Here is a 21,093-nt window from a genome sequence, read left to right as displayed (position 1 = left end):
ATGCTTGGAAACACCTCTGGCCAAAGGGATCTCTGGCTTGCAGCAAGTGGAGGAATGCTGGAATTCCCTTAAAGATAGTGCTAGAACCATCAACACTGGAAGGTGCCAGGTGCAGGTGAGACTGTCTGGCTGTCAGCCACATGTGATTTACTGATGAACTTGCTATAGAAGCTGCATACATACAAAAAGAGCTGAAGAGTCAATGGTAGCTCCAAAAAAACTTGTCACAGGCTGTAGTGGATGTGACACTATACCTGAACCCCAAAGTGGAAACCCTCACCCTATGTCAGACACAACATTTCCGAAAATTAAATGGTCATTGCGCCATCTAGTCAGACTCTTATATTTATTAATGAAACACCATGCAAACTATTCATTAAAGGACAAATAAGTGAGAACAATTGTTTCCTTCCAGTATTAAAAAATGTTGTTTTAGGTAGCAACTGTATTATTATCTATTGTACATATTAGAAAATGTATACATTGCTCAGTTCTATTATTTGGTAGTTACACAGGAAAGAGTTTTATTTTCAAAATAAGTAACCCCCTTCCCACAAAAACATTATACATAAGTCACAAATTTTATATGTTTTCAACTTACATTCAGAATTGTATGAAAAGTTTAAATGAGGTATTCACTGACCTGATATTTGAGTTCTCTGTGGATACAAGTCTAGAAACAAAGAGACTGCTGCAGAACAGCTGTAAATAAATTTTAAAATTTTCTCTGTGTCATGGGGTCTTACCTCCACAGTTTTACCTTCCAAGTGTATGTAAGGAGGTTTCAATATAAGCTCTTGTGGTCTCAGGGATATATTTTTGGTAGTAACAAAATTGATTGTGTCTCATTTTTATTGTAGAGATGTAAAAGACTGGAAGTTAGATTGGAATAAACATTGCTGAGATTGAAAACTTAGCAGTAGTCTGGCTAGACAGCAGCAACATTTTAGGGATTGAGGGTTAAATTTGTTGAGATGCCGGGTGCTGGGAGGTGGGACTAGATTGGGTTGGGATAGCTGGTCGGCATGGACAGGTTGGACCGAAGGGTCTGTTTCCATGTTGTACATCTCTATGACTCTATGTTGCTAATGAAATTTACTTATAGAACAGAGTAAAATGATATATGGTCCAGACCTAGTTGTCAAATTAGTCTCAGCCAATGATCTCTTATCAATTACATCCCATAACTGTTCACGAAACACTGTTGCTGCCCATGCCCAGTCTGACAAATAGCAATGACCTCACCGCATTGTACCCCACTGTTTCTGTGATGATTAAGTAGAGAAAGAGCAATGGCTTATAACAAATAGTCATAGTTTCTGATCTGTCTTTACTCTGTTAATGATTGATCTCTTCATTTGGATTTCAGGAAATGTTTCTTTCTTGCTAAATTAGCTTCCTGTACAAAACACTGGTTCCAAATTCTTCAAAGTCTTGGCGGGATACACACATCTGGTGGAAATTGGAAAGACCAGACAAAATGGCTGCTCCTTTCCATGAAAGGTAATTCCGGTTGGGAGGTGCATGAACCCTCACCTGTTGGAGGAGGGAAAAGAACTTCAGATAAAGAAATGTGTTGGAATCTAGTTAGACCAGAAAGGAATTTGACTGAGTCATAGTTGGTTGTAATTAAAAAGTAATTTGCAATTTTATTCCCTTTATGTCATAATTTAATTTGATCTATGCAAATCTTGCTAAACAGATCCCATCAGTCCCTGGTAACCAATGGGCTCTCAAGGTTACATCTGTCAAATATGTAGAATTATTCTGCTGTAAGATGCTTCTAAAGTGAACTTGAGCAGCTTTGGAACCACTAAAATACAAGTTTGCAGAAACAATAACTTTGCTTTCTTATTGAAGTTAGAAATTTCAAGAGAGTCAAATATGAAATAAGTTGCTGGCAAAAGCAGTTATTTCTGAACTAACTGAATAGCTTTCATTTGTTTTGGCAAATATGTTTTGATGTGAAATACAATTGGCAATATGTATAGAGATAGTCAAATGCTGTGTGGAGCTAGATTTATTAAGCAAGAAGGAGCTAAAATAATTGCTAAAAACATATATGACAGAAGTATAAGCATGAATATAAATTAGAAGAAAGTGAGGACTGCAGATGCTGGAGATCAGAGTCTCATTCCTGATGAAGGGCTTTAGCCCGAAATGTTAATTCTCCTGCTCCTCCGATGCTGCCTGACAGACTGTACTTTTTCAGCACCACACTCTCGACTCATGAATATAAGTTGCCTATCCTAAATTGGCAATTGGAGCAATATCCTGCCTATTGGAGCCAAGTTAACTAAACAAAGTGCAATGGGTTTGTCATAACTTTCTGATCTTTCTACTCTGATGAAAGGTGTCTAACATATGTTATATATTTTAATCATTTATAGAATGTAGACTTTACAATAGTGGGCATATGGAATTAGTTATTTTTATAGAGTTTAAAAAAAACTAGGTTAGACTGTCCTTTCATAACAGTGATCTACTCTGGTTTGTCAGAGAGCAGGGAATCCTGTGCTGGTTTATGACCGGGAATGTGAGAGGGCTATTGGATTGTTTTTGGTTCAGGATAACCATGGATTGATTTTGATTTGAAAATCTGGAGATAAAATGATTTTTGGGTGGTTAAGAGAAGATCTGATTGGGGTCAGAACTAAATATTGTTTATCTCATAAAGGGAAAACAGCAACCTCAAGAGAAAGGTTTAGTTTGTGCAAATTCTAGCCTGGAACTGTTTATTTAGACATCTATAGGTTACTAAAACACTGAGAAAATCCACTCTCTCAATTTATGAATATTCATATAAGACGACTTAACAGTTCACAGGAAGAAACTGGAGAGAATTGGCTACATCAAACTTAACGATATGACATTGAGGGATACTTTCTCTGTAACATTTTTGTGTTGGGGAATAGACTGAAACTGTATTTTGTTGAATGTTTTCAATTTTTTCTCTGTGTTCTAGATCTGGATAGCTTGTTTTTGTCCTTTGCAATAATAAACTTCTGTTGTTAAAAACAATCTGCAGCCATGTATGACTAAGTTACAGTAAATGACCATGATGTTAACTAACAAAAACATATGATCTATCAGGCCAGATTGGGATCTGAACTGTCCAGTTGGACCATCAGCTGGGACTTTACAAATAGATTAAAAAAGATACCAGAATTTGAGAGACAATCAAATACTGACGCCCATATCTAGGAAAGGGTAAGGGTAGTCCAAGTATCTGTTGGACAGTCAGTTTAACATCAGTGGTGGGTAAGGTTTTGCAAAATAAAACAGAGATAAAGAGGAGAGCCAGCATAGGTGTGTAAAAAGCAGACTGTGTCCAAATAAATGTTTGATATATTACCAGAAAATCAGTTTGATAAACTATTTGACAAAGTACCGCATAAAGCTGGTTGACAGAATTGAGACTCAAGAAAAGGCAATGTCAGTGCCAGGATCAACTTGAATCAATAAAACACTTAAGGACTAAAAACAGTGTCAGGCAAAATGGTTGCTTCTCAGATTGGAGGATGGTAAATAGTAGGGTTCTTCAAGGGTCAGGGCTATGGTCGTTAATTTATTTATCATTTATTTTTGATTTAAATAAATTGCTTGGATATTTGAATTGAGTAAAATTTCAAAATTTGCCAATGACATCAAATTTGGAGTGAGGATGATATACCAATCAACTATAAATGGACATAACCTAAAAGAATGGGCAATTAGCAGGTGGTGATTTAATTTATAGACGTGAGGAAATATATTTTGGTAGAAGAGATGCATAAAGGCAGTATAAACTTAATAGCAGAGGATAGAGATAATGCAAGGACAGGGAGTTTTGTGGATAGATCTTGGAAGGTCAAAAGACATAGTATGAGAGTATCGAGCAAAGCAGATGGGATTCTGAGCTTCATGAATGGAATTTTGAGTATGAAACCAGGGAGGGTCTGGTTCAGAAAGGGCAGAGGAGAATTACCAGAGTAATTCTGGAGTTCTGGGGTTGAGAACTTTTAGCCACAAAGTTAGGTTTGACATGCTGTTTTGCCTAAGAAGAAAGCAATAGGAAGGAGGTTTGATAAAAATATACACGTTATAATGGATTTAGTAAGGTTGACTAAAAAACAACTGTTCCCTTTTGGCAATATACAAGGACTAAGCAATACAGTTTTAAGCATTTTAGATAGTAAGCATAGGAAGTTGGACTGGCATTCAAATTAACTAAACATGCAGGGAATAGAGCAGGTCAGTGGGGCTGTATGGGTTGGTGTACGGAAGGATAATATGCATTCGAAGTATCAAACAGCTTTCTTTTATGCCATAAAGAACATTTCAAAAGAAATATTAAGAATGATCTAAGAATGGATTGTGCCTGCACCATGAAAGACACTAGTTCAATGATGTGAATGGATCTTTTTCTGTTGTGCTCGAAGCTCCAATGGACCAGCAATAGTGCCTAACCCAAGATTAGTTCGAATTTTCAGAGCAAGCAATGGCAGTTCTGACTTACCCAAAAACACTAACTTGTAATATTTGGCCCACACTATTAATACTGAGCTAAGAAGTCAGGAGACTATTAAATGCAAAGCTGAAGAGAGAAAAATTGAGGACCATCTGGAAACTTCAGTTTATGAGACTGCTATTTAGCCATTTCAGCAAGTGCTTGCTGTACAACAAAGAAATGATTGGGTTGATCTGATAAAGAAGAAGGGTTGTTCGAGTCACATAGGCTGTTTCAATATTAACATTTTATTTGACTTTATATATTTGCAGTTTAAACTTTTACAAACAAGTAACCTCCACTGGAACTTGTGTAAATGACTGGTATCTACAGGACATGATTCGGACGTGAACAAATAGCCTTAAGTCACTTTATATCTAGGCACATCCTAGGCAAATGAAAATGTAACTGAGAATGTAGGGGTGCTACAGTCAAAGAATCATATCCCATTAAGTAGAAAATATGGAAAAATACCTTTATCCCTGTTTTTACAAGGTTTGACATCTCCTGTTGTAGTCGTTCTTCCAAATTTCTAAACATATTGTTACCACCAGCTAGTACAATGTTGGTGTACAAATCATTGCGGATCTCCTCACTGCATCTCTCAATCACTGAATGTGTCAATGCAGGCAGGTTCTGGATATCTTTGCCTGAAACAATGTGAGGTTTTTCAATGACATACATTGTGCCAAAGCAAAACTTTTCTTTTAAAAAACTGCTACTTCACCCCACACCATCTGTGCTATTTCCAGCATCCATTTTTGAAGACTGTTGTAATTAAGTAATTCTGAAGAATCAAGTTTAGAGATGAAATAAAAACAGAAATGAAAAGAAGTAATGAGCCATTTGTATTACAACTAAGTTAATTACCAGTTGAGCAGTGTAAAGTCAGGAGACAGATGTCACAAAGGAGATATTTTTCACTGAAACATTGTTCTACTGTCAATAATCTATGAATAGTGAAAAATGATCAAGAGTCCGGTCAAGTGCCTCAAGTTACCTATTAAAAATGGCTTATAGATGACTTCAGGGCAGATGAATTTTTGACTTGTGATAATCATATTTTGTCCATCTGGAAGCATATACTCTTCCTTTATTTCTTCTGGATTATTCTTAAAGTTCTCAAGTTCTGCTTCAAAATCACTGGCAACGTAACAAAATTTCTCCTTGATGTTTCTGATGATATCTAACCCAGCTGGAAATTGACACAAAATACAATTCAATATGTTCAGAGTGGATCATTTAAATTATTGCTAGTGCATTTAAAGATTTCCCAGATCAATAAAATACTTTTGGAGTCAGGTTGCTGGGTTGTATTTTAACATTAACTTGATGCAAGGGAATTGCATCAAGCTGTTACTACCTAGAGCAAGTAGGAGCATATCAACACCTTGTTGGTCTGCCTTGTTCTGTACTATGTTGTATGTTGCATCTTTATCATGAGCCATCAGAAGTTGAGTTTTAACTGGTATACTTTCCATGTTAATAATTGAGATCCCATTATTTAATATTAGATCAAACCATATCTGATAAAGTCAGGTGGGAAGAGGATTGTCAGGGGAAAAAAATCAAAGGCACTAACAGATTATACTAGATGGCTTGTTTCTGCATGCAAAATGCTATGTAATATAAGAAACTTTAATGGAACATAGTGTCCTTTGCTGAATTAACATGTTCACTTATGTCTCTGTGCTTCTCCTCCAGTCTGTTGGTGTGTTTTTAGGAGACAGATAACAAACGAACATCAGAAGAAAGAAATCCTGTACTTGTGTATCAGTGATTTTTTTTTTTACACAATGCAGTAGAACTGTTATTCTTCAGCTTCACATTTGATCAGACTGACATAGGATACACATCATTAATGCATGTGGGTCATGTTTGATGTTAACTAGTAAACAATTATATATTAAAATATCGTGGCAATTGGCACAATAGGCAATTAAAGTTAACAAAGAGGGACACTGAAACTTTTAGCTAGGTTGACCTTGCATTTTTTAAACCATACAGGTCGTCCTGCTATAACTCACGTTTCGTTAAATGCGAATTTGCTATAACATGATTGACACATTGGCAACACTGTTTCTAAAGCACAAACTTTACAACACGATTCTGGCCCTATTAGTTTAAATGGTGCTGCTATTACGCAATTTTCCTGAATACGGGACTGAAGGAGAACAGAATTACAGGGTTATAGCAGAACTGACTGTCGTTATATTAATTTTTCTATGAGATGGATTTTTGGAGGAGTAATGATAGCCAGATTTTCCCCTGCTTCTATAATTTACAGAGTCATAAAAGTCATATAGCACAGAAACAGACCCTTCAGTCCAACTCATCCATGCCGACCTGATTTCGCAAAATGAACTAGATCCATTTACATGTGTTTGGTTCATAACCCTCTAAACCTTTCCTAATTATGCACCTATCCAAATGTAACTGCATCTACCACTTCCTCTGGCAGTTCATTCCATATCCACACCACCCTCAGAAAACGTTGCCCCTCAGTTCCCTTTTAAATCTTTCCCCTCTCACCTTTAACCTATGGCCTCTGGTTTTGTACTCCCCTTCCCTAGGGAAAAGATATTTGCTATTTACCTTATGTATGTCTTTCATGATTTTAATAAACCTCCAATAAAGTCACCACTCAACCTCCTATGCTCTAGGGAAAAAAGTCCCAGCCTATTCAGCCTCTCTTTGTAACTCAAACCCTCTAGATGTGGTAACATCCTCGTAAATCTTTTCTGTACTCCTTACAATTTAATAACATCCTTCCTGTAGCAGGGTGACCAGAACTGTCCATATGTAGCACTCCAAATGTGGCCTTACCAATGTCCTGTATAGTTGTAATATGATATCCCAACTTCTTTACTCAAGGTTCTGACCAATGAAGGCAAGTGCGCCAAATGCCTTCTTCACCATCCCGTCTCCCTTTCAATGATTCGTTGTTGTGGTTCTGTTCGCCGAGCTGGAAGTTTTTGTTGCAAACGTTTCGTCCCCTGGTTAGGCGACATCATCAGTGCTTGGGAGCCTCCTGCGAAGCGCTTCTTTGATGTTTCCTCCGGTGTTTATAGTGGTTTGTCCCTGCCGCTTCCGGTTGTCAGTTTCAGCTGCCCGCTGTAGTGGTTGGTATATTGGGTCCAGGTCGATGTGTTTGTTGAAGGAGTTTGTGGATGAATGCCATGCCTCTAGGAATTCCCTGGCTGTTCTCTGTCTGGCTTGCCCTATGATAGTAGTGTTGTCCCAGTCGAATTCATGTTGCTTGTTGTCTGCGTGTGTGGCTACTAAGGATAGCTGGTCGTGTCGTTTCGTGGCTAGTTGATGTTCATGTATGCGGATTGTTAGCTGTCTTCCTGTTTGTCCTATATAGTGTTTAGTGCAGTCCTTGCACTAAACACTATATAGGACAAACAGGAAGACAGCTAACAATCCGCATACATGAACATCAACTAGCCACGAAACGACACGACCAGCTATCCTTAGTAGCCACACACGCAGACAACAAGCAACATGAATTTGACTGGGACAACACTACTATCATAGGGCAAGCCAGACAGAGAACAGCCAGGGAATTCCTAGAGGCATGGCATTCATCCACAAACTCCATCAACAAACACATCGACCTGGACCCAATATACCAACCACTACAGCGGACAGCTGAAACTGACAACCGGAAGCGGCAGGGACAGACCACTATAAACACCGGAGGAAACATCAAAGAAGCGCTTCGCAGGAGGCTCCCAAGCACTGATGATGTCGCCTAGCCAGGGGACGAAACGTTTGCAACAAAAACTTCCACTCGGCAAACAGAACCACAACAACGAGCACCCGAGCTACAAATCTTTGCACAAACAATGAATCGTGTACCTGCACCCCTAGGCCTCCCTGCTTGACAATACTCCCTAGGGCCTTACCATGTACTGTGTAAGTCCTGCCCTGGTTTGTCTTACCAAAATGCAACACCTCACGTTAATTTAAATAATTCTGCAGCTGCCACTCTGGCCAATTGGCACAGCTGATCAAGATCCTGTTATACTCTTAGATAATCTTCTTGAGTTCTGACAAGAGATTTCAATTACGTTTCCTTCAGAAACACAGGAAACTTGTTGTTGAAGATTCTGATGAACAATTACCCAACACTTGGAACCCTCCGAAAGTGTCCATTTAAATTGTAGAATTCAGATAGCTCCATTGCAGTTGAGTAAATAATCACACAGGAAAAGTCAGACTATTAAATACCTAATATAAAGCCTGAGTAGCTATTAAAGTGATTTCCACACTAACTTAACAGTTAGGCAGTCCCAGTTGAAGTTTGGAAATTTAAAATCCCCTACCATAACTACCCTATTATTCTTACAGATAACTGAGATCTCCTTACAAGTTTGTTTCTCAATTTCCCTCTGACTATTAGGGGGTCTATAATACAATCCCAATAAGATGATCATCCCTTTCTTATTTCTCAGTTCTACCCAAATAATTTCCCTGGATGTATTTCCAGGAATATCCTCCATCAGCACAGCTGTAATGCTATCCCTTATCAAAAATGCCACTCCCCCTCCTCTCTTGCCTCCCTTTCTATCCTTCCTGTAGCATTTGTATCCTGGAACATTAGAGAACTAGCCATTTGGATACAGAACTGGCTCAAAGGTAGAAGACAGAGGGTGGTGTGGAGGGTTGTTTTTCAGACTGGATGCCTGTGACCAGTGGAGTGCCACAAGGATCGGTGCTGGGTCCTCTACTTTTTGTCATTTACAGAAATGATTTGGATGCAAGCATAAGAGGTACAGTTAGTAAGTTTGCAGATGACCCCAAAATTGGAGGTGTAGTGGACAGCAAAGAGGGTTACCTCAGATTACAACAGGATCTTGATTAGATGGGCCAATGGGCTGAGAAGTGGCAGATGGAGTTTAATTCAGATAAATGCGAGGTGCTGCATTTTGGGAAAGCAAATGTTAGCAGGACTTATACACTTTATGGTAAGGTCCTGGGGAGTGTTGCTGAACAAAGAGATCTTGGAGTGCAGGTTCATAGCTCCTTGAAAGTGGAGTCACAGGTAGATAGGATAGTGAAGAAGGCGTTTGGTATGCTTGCCCTTATTGGTCAGAGTACTGAGTACAGGAGTTGGGAGGTCATGTTGTGGCTGTACAGGACATTGGTTAGGCCACTGTTGGAATATTAAGTGCAATCCTGGTCTCCTTCCTATCGGAAAGATGTTGTGAAACTTGAAAGGGTTCAGAAAAGATTTACAAGGATGTTGCCAGGGTTGGAGGATTTGAGCTATAGGGAAAGGCTGAACAGGCTGGGGCTGTTTTCCCTGGAACATCAGAGGCTGTGGGTGACCTTATAGAGGTTTACAAAATTATGAGGGGCATGGATAGGATAAATAGACAAAGTCTTTTTCCTGGGATCGGGCAGTCCAGAACTAGAGGGCATAGGTTTAGGGTGAGAGGGGAAAGATATAAAAGAGACCTAAGGGGCAACTTTTTCACGCAGAGGGTGGATAAGACGGTGTTATTTTCTGGGTCTGTAGATTGTGAAGGAGCAAAAATGGCCTTTGCAGTGATATGTACTTTGTGTCAGATGTGTGAGTTTAAAGAGAGTTTAAGGGTTACTGTGGATTATATCTACCATAAATGCCATTGGATGCAAATCTTTTCAGATCGATTGGATCAGTTGGAGAGACAGATAGAAGCGATGAGGAATTTGCAACAGCAACAGTATATGATGGATGGCAGTTATAGGAAGGAGGGAAAGTCTCAGATATAGTCACATAGATGGGCTAATTCCAGGAAAGATAAGAGAGGTAGGTAACCTAGGGCAGGAGTCTTTTGTGGATATACCCATTTCAAACATGTATGCTGTTTTGGAAAATGTAGGGGGTGATGGATTCTCAGGGGAACGTAGCATGGACAGCCAAGTTTCTGGTATTTAGATTGGCTCTAATACAACGAGGGGTACGTCAGCTTCCAAGAGATTAATTGTGTTAGGGGAAAGGGGATTCTGTAGTCAAAGGTACAGACAGATGTTTCTGTGGCCAGCAGACAAAAAGCAGAATGGTGTGTTGTTTCCCTGGTGCCAGGATCAAGGATGTCTCAGAGAGGGTGCAGAATGTTCTCACGGGGGAGAGGGGCCAGCTGAATCCATCTGCCTTCCCCATTAGGCTCCTTGCATTGAAATAAATGCAGTTTAATTGACCTTCTCCCTGTCTGCCCTGACTGTTTGACTCACTTCTATTCTCAACTTTGCCAGTCTCAGATTGATCTCTTTCCTCACTATCTCCCTGGAGCCCCCCCCCACCCCCCTTACTAGTTTAAATCCTCCCAAGCAGTTCTAGCAAATTTCCCTGCCAGTATATTAGTCCCCTTCCAATTTAGGTGCAATCTGTCCTTCTTGTACAGGTCACTTCTACCCCAAAAGATCCAAAAATGTGAATCCTTCTCCCATACACCAGCTCCTCAGCCATGCATTCATCTGCTCTATCCTCCTATTCCTGCCCTCACTGGCTTGTAGCACTGGGAATAATTCAGATATTACTACCCTTGAGGACCTCCTTTTTAAATTTCTGCCTAACTCTCTCTAATCTCCCTTCAGAATCTCAACATTTTCCCTTCCTATATCATATGGATTGAGCTGCCAGAGGATGTGGTGGAGGCTGGTACAATTGCAATATTTAAGAGGCATTTGGATGGGTATATGAATAGGAAGGGTTTGAAGGGATATGGGCCAGTGCTGGCAGGTGGGACTAGATTGGGTTGCGACATCTGGTTGGCATGGACAGGTTGGACCGAAGGGTCTATTTCCATGCTGTACATCTCTGTGACTCTATGACTACAGATCTCCAGCTACACCTCCACAGAGCCATTAAACTTCCTCAGATCCTGACCCAACACCCATCCCGACCCCTGAGTCCCAAAAGCCTGCCAACACACACAACATCCCTCCATTGTTCTAAACTTGACTCACCATGACCCCACCCTCAACACCAGGAAACTCATCTCTCAAATTGACCCTATTATTCAACCACTAGACCAAACCCTCTACTCTGCCTCAGGACCAATGTTATCTCTAAACAGCAAGGCCTCTGGTCATGCCAATTTTGCTGCTGACACATTGGGTTCCACATGGACCTCAGCAATCTGTGGAACAGGAAAAAAGCTAGGGGAACCAACACCCTGAGACCTGACACTCCACATCCAGTGGGATCCAAAGCCCACTCACTCCTGCCCACACCCACCAACCCTAAATGTTGCACAATTTAACTGCCGACCATGTGCCTAGCATCGTACATACCAGGCACTCAACCCCCTGAAACCCAACCCCAACCTATTTGGAAACCTACCCACCTGACATTCTACTTACCTGACACCTTAACCTCGCACTTCCCTTACACACTTACCTTTTCAAAGGAGCTGTCAAAGTGGCTGACTGTGGTGCTGGACCTTTAAATCACAGATCATGCAATGGACTGCTATGAAAAATGTGTGGTTTGACTTCCCTCAATTATTTTGTGCGTTACCTATCAGAAATTAAGTACAGTCTTGGATTTCTTAAGGAACGCTGATTGGAATCTTTCGTTGTGCAAAAAAGGGATGAAGTGGCAAGTCACATGTGATTTCCATGCCTCCGAGTATATGACTCAATCTCCCTATACTGAGTGGTACCAGAGTTGTGAACATTACCTTTGGAAGTGAAGGACCAGCTATTATTTTCAGCCAGAGATCTCATCATGTACTCTGTCAGGTCCTCTCCTCCCAAGTGTACACTCTGAGTAATGTTCTCTAAAGCATCTCCTTCAATAATGGGAACTACATGTGTCACAGTTGATCCTGCAAGCAGTAAAATTAGGAAATAAATTCATTTTATGAAACAATTGATAATTTGGTATAGGAACAGGATACTAGCATCAACTACAAATGTTAACAGTTTACTGACCTGCTGCATTGTTTTAACAAAATCCTCTCTCAAAATGTAGTTTCTTTACTTTTTGTGGAATGGTTTATGATGGACTAACTATATAAAGTTTGAAATCTAGAAGCAAATCATCAATAGGAGAGTTAAACACATTGATGAAATGTGATCTTTTTCAGCCATCCTACTTTCTGATCAGCTTAAATCCACTCTACGAAAGATTGAGAGACTGTCACCTACAGTACGAGATCACCAGCCCTAGAATATAATGGATAGTTATTGAAATAATTCCAAGATCAATTAAGAAGACGTTGTTACCTGAATCAATAACAGTTCCTGTAACTTTACCAGTGGAGTGTAGTGCCAGCACTGCCTGAACACCCAGAAATAAAGAAGGAACTTGAAATGCTTCAAAAAGAATCTATATTGAACAAAACAAATGCAACAGAATGTTAGTCGCAAAATTTAGATGAAATACACTCAAAATTTTTACAGTGCTTCTAACTTTCACTTTTCATGTGGAATATTATCATATGTGCCTGAGAAATAGGAGTCAGGTTCATTTATGAACTAATTATGGAGAGGGTAGACAATCATTTCTGTGACTTTTAAAAAGGGTCATAAATATTTACCGACAAAGGTTAAGAACAGAAAGGCAGTCTTTATGTTGCTGTCCTTTGTTTGGTATGCATTCATTCATATTGTATGTAGGAACAGAAACTGATATATCAAGCTTACAGGACAGCACTGTAGCATATTGATTGAGTAACTGGACTAGTGATCTGGAGGCATGAATTAAAATCCTGGAACAGTAGTTTGGAAATTTAAATTTGGTCGATTAAATAAACCTGGAGTAAGAAGTTAGTATTGTGATTGTATAACTATGAGATTTATGTTAAAAACTCATCGAGATCACTTTTTCACTTTTATGGAATGGAATGTGCCATTCTTATATGGTTTGACCTAAATGCAACTCCAGGTCCACAGAAATATGGGTTGACTTCTGAAATGGTAGATCAAGTCACTTATTTTTCAAGATCTCACCATTACCTCAAGGTCAATTATGGGTATTAAATGATAGCTTTGCCTGAATGGATAAGACATGACATGAAGGAGGCACAACAGATTATGAGGATCAAACCAATTCGCACAAAGGAACATAAATAAGGAGGAAAAACATAGCAGATAAAACTTTGAAGCAGGGAAATAATCAACTTTGAATATTTTCTTAATAGCGAGGAAACCAGGACTTGTAAAGGAGCAAGAAATTTAGGCATTCTTGCATAGAAGTCACTGATAGCTAATGCTCAGGTGCAAACGGTAATCAAAAAGGCTAATGGAATGTTAATCTTTGTCTCAAGGCAGTTGGAAATACGAAGCGAGAAAATGATGCTTCAGCCAGAATCTAGCTGAATTATGTTGAGTTTCGTGTATCAACCTTCAGAAGGGGTACACTGCCAATTCACTGGAATGAGATTAGTACTTAAATTGTGGAGGTAATTTAAATAAATGAAGGGTGAACTAATTAAAGTGCTTAAAATTACAAAAAGGATTTGAAAGCGTAGTCACAGAGAAACAGGTCCTCTGGTGGAGCTTGTTACTAATTTATTACCTCAGTTGTTCTCTCTCTGTTTTGCTGGGGGTTATTTGGTGGTTCTGTCATAATAATTGGGTGCTCCTGAATGTCAACACGCAACTCATTTTCAAACGCATGCCTCCAGAGCACTTCCATTTCTGTCCAGTTTGCAATCAGTCCATGTTGAATTGGATACTGCAATCAAACACAACTTAATCAAATATCTGAATAAGCACCTACTAATCAGCCCAGGAATAAGATTCTCCAAAGCTGCTATTTCCCCCTTGTACTGATTGTATTTTCTGATGTACAGATTTCAGCATTTTGGTTGAACTTTTGATGGATAAATATCATATTTGAAAAATTAAACCTTCATTATTTTCATCCAGTAGCAAACATGGTGTTAGTGAATGAAATGCGGCTATGTCTATTCTTTCTCAACCTAAGCTAACCCAAGCCAAAAGTTTGCACTTACCTTAACCTCATATTGCAGTCAATGCATCCTCGTTGAGTGAAACTAACAACATGCCAAATTAAGTGGGTAAATTATAAGAGGTTATCCCAATATTGGCACATAAGCATTTTACTTACAACCAAATGAAGAATGGTACGTTTTCTTTGGGCTTCTTCTCCAACATAAGTGCACCTTTCTGATAATCCAAAAACGTTCAATGTTGTGTTCTTTGGTCTTCCTACCACACTTGGAAAAACGTGCGTTGGTGAATGATTTCCTGAGAGTCCGGCTTTTATCAGCCCACTGCCATTATCAATTACAACTGGAGGATACAGGTCACTAGCTAAGCTGGAAGAAGAGCTAGTCAGCCTAAAAACTGAACAATCTGGAAAGAATTTGAATGAATGAAACAATAAGTATAGCAAAACATAGTTATGACTGCTGAAAACTGACATGAGTCTGCATAACAGCACATCTAACCCAAGTAAAATCTATCTAAAGCTTAAAATTCAATGACAGTGAGTCTATTGTGCCTCAATACTGTAAGTTAGATGCAAGTAAGAATGGACAATATGTAAAAGAGATTGACTTGGCCTAAAGAGGAGATAAACAATTAGTGATTTTCAGGTTATCACATTGGTAAGTGGGCGGCACGGTGGCACAGTGGTTAGCACTGCTGCCTCACAGTGCCAGAGACCCGGGTTCAATTCCCGACTCAGGCGACTGACTGTGTGGAGTTTGCACATTCTCCCCGTGTCTGCGTGGGTTTCCTCCGGGTGCTCCGGTTTCCTCCCACAGATGTGCGGGTCAGGTGAATTGGCCATGCTAAATTGCCCGTAGTGTTAGGTTAAAGGGGTAAATGTAGGGGTATGGGTGGGTTGCGCTTCGGCGGGTCGGTGTGGACTTGTTGGGCCGAAGGGCCTGTTTCCACACTGTAAGTAATCTATTATGATCTCTATGTCACAGAGTCATAGAGATGTGCAGCATGGAAACAGACCCTTTGGTCTATCCCGTTCTTGCCGACCAGATATCCCAACCCAATCTGGTTGCACCCGGCCCATATCCCTCCAAACCCTTCCTATTCATATAACCATCCAAATGCCTCTTAAATGTTGCAATTGTACAAGTCTCCACCGCTTCTTCTGGCAGCTCATTCCACACACGCACCACCCTCTGCGTGAAAAAGTTGCCCCATAGGTCCCTTTTATATCTTTTCCCTCTCACTCTAAACCTATGCCCTCTAGTTCTGGACTCCCCCACGCCAGGGAAAATACTTTGTCTATTTATCCTGTCCATGCCCCTCATAATTTTATAAACCTCTATAAGGTCACCCCTCGGCCTCCGATGCTCCAGGGAAAACAGTTTGTTCAGCCTCTCCCAATAGCTCAAATCCTCCAACCCTGGAAACATCCTTGTAAACCCTTTCAAGTTTCACAACATCTTTCCGATAGGAAGGAGACCAGAATTGCACACAATATTCCAACAGTGGCCTAACCAATATCCTGTACAGCTACTCTGACCAATGAAAGAAAGTATACCAAATGCCTTCTTCACTATCCTATCTACCTGCGACTCCAAGGTCTCTTTGTTCAGTAACACTCTCTAGGACCTTACCAGTAAGTGTAAAAGTCCTGCTCTGATTTACTTTCCCAAAATGCAGCACCTCACATTTATCTGAATTAAACTCCATCTGCTACTTCTTGGCCCATTGGCCCATCTGATCAAGATCCTGTTGGAATCTGAGGTAACCCTCTTCGCTGTCCACTACACCTCCAATTTTGGTGTCATCTGCAAATTTATTAACTGTACCTCTTATGCTTGCATCCAAATCATTTATGTAAATGACAAAAAGTAGAGGACCCAGCACCGATCCTTGTGGCACTCCACTGGTCACAGGCATCCAGTCTGAAAAACAACCCTCCACTACCACCCTCTGTCTTCCACCTTTAAGCCAGTTCTGTATCCAAATGGCTAGTTCTCCCTTTATTCCATGAGATCTAACCTTGCTAACCAGTTTCTGATGGGGAACCTTGTCGAACACCTTACTGAAGTCCATATAGATCACATCTACCACCCAGACCTCATCAATCTTCTTTGTTACTTCTTCAAAAAACTCAATCATGTTTGTGAGACATGATTTCCCAAGCACAAAGCCATGTTGACTATCCCTAATCAGTCCTTGCCTTTCCACATACATGTACATCCCGTCCCTCAGGATTCCCTCCAACAACTTGCCCACCACCGACGTCAGGCTCACTGGTCTATAGTTCTCTTGCTTGTCCTTACTACCCTTCTTAAACAGTGGCACCACGTTAGCCAACCTCCAATCTTCCGGCACTTCACCTGTGACTATCGATGATACAAATATCTCAGCAAGAGGCCCAGCACTCACTGCACACATACACATACATTTTGTCACACACGCAACCCCCAACCCAGACAGACAGACACACACACACACACAGACAAAGACCCACATGCACATATATTTTGTGGGGTGAATTTGTACTTTCAGGGTTACATTGTACTTTGCTCAAAAACTGCATGCATTTATGTAGAACTCCGTTATCTCACTTTTTAGATTTGAATCAATTTAAACATCATGGCATAGACAGAGAACACGGGGGCCAACACCTTCAAAATATTGTCTAGCTATCACCAATTGTTAACAGCTAACCCGAGAATGCAACTTTTTAAAAAAAGGGTTTTGTGATTTACACATGAAAGAAGTGAAACTATCACTGTATTCTAACAGATGAAAGGCTTAACAGACAACCAATTTTTTAATTTATAATTTCAGTTACATCACACTGTAAATTTTTGCTATAAATTCTGTGTGTTAGGATTGAGCCCTTCACTACCACCAATTAAACCTGTTGGACTATAACCTGGGTGTTGTGTGATTTTTAACTTTGTACACCCCAGTCCAACACTGGCATCTCCAAATCATCAAAAATATACTTCTACAATTATATGTGACACCATTCCTTAAGTGGACAATTCATCCTCCAGGAACTATTCAAATTATTCTGAGCTCCTAGTGACTCGCTTTCTATTTTTTTCCTTTTAATCCCAGAACTGACTTCAACTGTGACAGTTATATTGTAAATTATTTTCCCAACCCAAGCTAGCTAGGTTTTCCGGCTTCCTTTTAATCCACAAAGACTTAGAACACCTCAATTTGGCCTTGAGCTCCCAATCATTTTCTATGTGAACAATAAAGTTAGCACTCCCTTCTGCTTCAGGTGCTGCACTGACTGCTTGGCCCTCAACTGGCTGCAGTTCTGTAAGTTCTGAAGAAATGTCACAGAATCTGCTTTCTTTCCACAGAGGTTGCCAGACCTGCTGTATTTTTCCAGCAATTTCTGATTCTGTCCGTGATATTGGACACAGATTTAAGGTGAGTGGGGAAAGATATAAAAGGGACAACGTTTTCACGCAGAGAGTGATACATGTATGGAATGAGCTGCCAGAGGAAGTGGGAAGGCTAGAATAATTATAGCATTTAAAAGGCATCTGGATAGGTATATGAATAGGGAGGGTTTAGAGGGATATGGGCCAAGTCCTGGAAAATGGGACTAGATTAGGTTGGGATATCGGTCGACATGGATGAGTTGGACCAAAGGGTTTCTCTCAGTGCTGTACATCTCTATTACTCTATGTATTGATTTGTAGGGAAACCTACAAGATGAGATTCTTTTACCATCTTCCTCAAGACACCATGAAGCACACTAGCCTTGGATCTGCGTAGAATTATTCGTTATCTTTAGATTACACTCCCTATAGTATGGAAACAGGCCCTTCTGCCCAACACGTCCACACCGACCCTCCGAAGAGTAATCCACCCAGACCTATTCCTGTATTCACCCCGACAATGGGCAATTTAGCATGGGCAATTTAGCATGACCAATTCACCCAACCTACACATCTTTGGATTGTGGGAGAAACTGGAGGAAACCCACGCAGACACAGGGAGAATGTGCAAACTCCACACAGTTACCCAAGGCAGGAATTGAACTTGGGTCCCTGGTGCTGTGAGGCAGCAGTGTTAACCACTGAGCCACCGTGCCGCCCAGATCCCAACTTGATCCCAACTCACTTTCATCTTAGAAAAGATAGTTTACAGCAAAAGTAATAGGATCATAGAGTCCCGACAGCATGGAGACAGGCCCTTTGGCCCAAACTAGTCCATGCCAACCAAAATGTCCATCCACACTAACCCCATTTCCCTGCACTTGGCTCATATCCCTCTAAACCTTTCCTATCCATGCAGTTGTCCAAAAGCCTTTTAAATGTTGTTAATGCACCCACCTCAACCAGTTCCGGTGGCAGATCATTCCGTATGCATAAAACGCCCCTCAGCTTCTCTTTTATTTTTTTCCCCTCTAACCATAAACCAATGTCCTTTAGTCCTCGATTTCCCAACCCTGGGAAAAAGACTGAGTGAATTCACCCTATCCATGCCTTTCATGACGTTATACAAAGATCTCCCCTAGGTCTCCTATGTTCTAAAGAAAAACGTCCTAGCTTGTCCAACATGTCCCTGTAACTCAGACCGTTGAGTCCTGGCAAGACCCTTAAATTTCTTCTGCACTCTTTCAATAACATTCTCCACAATTCTCCAATGTTAGCCTCACCAACGTCCTGTAGAATTGCATCATAACTTCCCAACTTCTGACTGATGAAGGCCAGAGTGCCAAAAGCTTTTTCCACTGCTCTGTCTACCTGTGACTCCACTTTCAGAGAACCGTGCACCTGAACTCCAAGGTCCCTCTGTTCCACTATGCTCCATAAGGCCCTACCATTCCACCATGAAACTCCTACCTTGATTTGACTTTCCAAAATGGAAAGCCCCACACTTATTTATATTAAATTGTATTTGCCATTTCTTAACCCACTTTCCCAGCTGATCAAGGTCCTGCTGCAATTTCTGATAACTTTCTTCACTATCCATAGTACCGCCTATTTTAGTGTCATCTGCAAACTTACCAATCACGTCTTGTACCTTCTCATCCAAATCATTGATATAGATAACAAATCGTAATGGGCCTAGCACTGATCCCAGAGGTACTCCACTAGTCACAGGCCTTCAGTCTGACAAGCATCCTTCCACTATTACCCTCTGTTTCCTGCCATCAAGCAACTTTTGTGTCCAATTTGCCAGCTCCCCATGAATTCCATGTGATCGAATCTTCCAGGGCAGCATACCATGTGGAACCTTATCAAAGGCCTTATTGAAATCCATATAGACTATGTCAACTGCCCTGTCTTCATCAATCTTTCTGGTCACTTCATCAAAGAGCTCTAACAAATTTATGAGGCACGATCTCCCACTCAAAGCCATGCTGACTACTCCTAATCAAACCCTGTCTTTCCAAATGCATGTATATCTGATCCCTCAGAATCTTCTCAAGTAACTTACGTAGAAAAATACAGTGCAGTACAGGCCCTTTGGCCCTCGATGTTGCGCCGATCCAAGCCCACCTAACCTACACTATTCCACTATCCTCCATATGACTATCCAATGCCCGTTTAAATGCCGGTAAAGAGGGAGAGTCCACCACTGCTACTGGCAGGGCATTCCATGAACTCACGACTCGCTAAGTAAAATATCTACCCCTAACATCTGTCCTATACCTACCACCCCTTAATTTAAAGCTATGCCCCCTCGTAATAGCTGACTCCATACGTGGAAAAAGGTTCTCACGGTCAACCCTATCTAAACCCCTAGTCATCTTGTACACCTCTATCAAGTCACCCCAAACCTTCTTTTCTCCAATGAAAACAGCCCCAAGTGCCTCAGCCTTTCCTCAAACGATCTTCCTACCATACCAGGCAACATCCTGGTAAACCTCCTCTGCACCCGTTCCTGTGCCTCCACATCCTTCCTATAGTATGGCGACCAAAACTGCACATAATACTCCAGATGCGGCCGCACCAGAGTCTTATACAACTGCAACATGACCTCAGGGCTCCGGAACTCAATTCCTCTACCAATAAAAGCCAGTACGCCATATGCCTTCTTCACCGCACTATTTACCTGGGTGGCAACTTTCAGAGATCTGTGTACATGGACACCAAGATCCCTCTGCTCGTCCACACTACCAAGTATCCGACCATTAGCCCAGTACCCCGTCTTTTTGTTACTCTTACCAAAGTGAATCACCTCACACTTACCTACATTGAACTCCATTTGCCACCTTTCTGCCCAGCTCTGCAACTTATCTTTATCCCGCTGTAACCTGACACATCCTTCCTCACTGTCAACAACTCCACCGACTTTCGTATCATCCGCAAACTTGCTCACCCAACCTTCTAGCCCCTCCTCCAGGTCATTTATAAAAATGACAAACAGCAATGGTCCCAAAACTGATCCTTGCAGAACACCGCTCCACTCCAAGATGAACCTTTACCATCAACTACTACCCTCTGTCTTCTTCCAGCCAGCCAATTCCTAATCCAAACCTCCAAATCACCCTCAATGCCATACCTCCGTATTTGTTGCAGTAGCCTACCATGGGGAACCTTATCAAACGCCTTACTAAAATCCAGATACACCTCATCTACCGCTTTACCCTCGTCTACCTCCTTAGTCACCTTCTCAAAGAATTCAATCAGGTTTATGAGGCACGACTTGCCCTTCACAAAACCATGCTGACTATCCTTGAT

At 40.9% G+C, this 21,093-nt stretch overlaps 1 protein-coding gene across 3 annotated transcripts in view; it reads right to left on the bottom strand.

The window, feature by feature from the left end:
- Positions 1 to 335: 335 nt before the first annotated feature.
- Positions 336 to 21,093, bottom strand: part of LOC122565256 (uncharacterized) — a 29,775-nt gene continuing 9,017 nt past the window's right edge. The window contains exons 3-9 of one of the 3 annotated variants that reach the window (XM_043721031.2): positions 14,562 to 14,809; positions 14,007 to 14,165; positions 12,713 to 12,815; positions 12,166 to 12,312; positions 5,490 to 5,684; positions 4,964 to 5,139; positions 336 to 1,536 (exon numbers count right to left, since the gene is read on the bottom strand). In XM_043721031.2, coding sequence (XP_043576966.1) covers positions 1,387 to 1,536; positions 4,964 to 5,139; positions 5,490 to 5,684; positions 12,166 to 12,312; positions 12,713 to 12,815; positions 14,007 to 14,165; positions 14,562 to 14,809 — 1,178 coding nt within the window. In that variant the 3' untranslated portion in view covers positions 336 to 1,386. The remainder of the gene's footprint in view (positions 1,537 to 4,963; positions 5,140 to 5,489; positions 5,685 to 12,165; positions 12,313 to 12,712; positions 12,816 to 14,006; positions 14,166 to 14,561; positions 14,810 to 21,093) is intronic. The other 2 variants (XM_087976097.1, XM_087976098.1) reach the window with 2 other exon arrangements.

Source organism: Chiloscyllium plagiosum, unplaced genomic scaffold (assembly GCF_037043375.1).
Source record: "Chiloscyllium plagiosum isolate Xiang-an unplaced genomic scaffold, Cpla_swu_hap1 HiC_scaffold_28, whole genome shotgun sequence".
Lineage (NCBI taxonomy): Eukaryota > Metazoa > Chordata > Chondrichthyes > Orectolobiformes > Hemiscylliidae > Chiloscyllium > Chiloscyllium plagiosum.
Note: the sequence above shows the minus strand (reverse complement) of the source record. Positions and strands in the feature narration are given on the sequence as shown.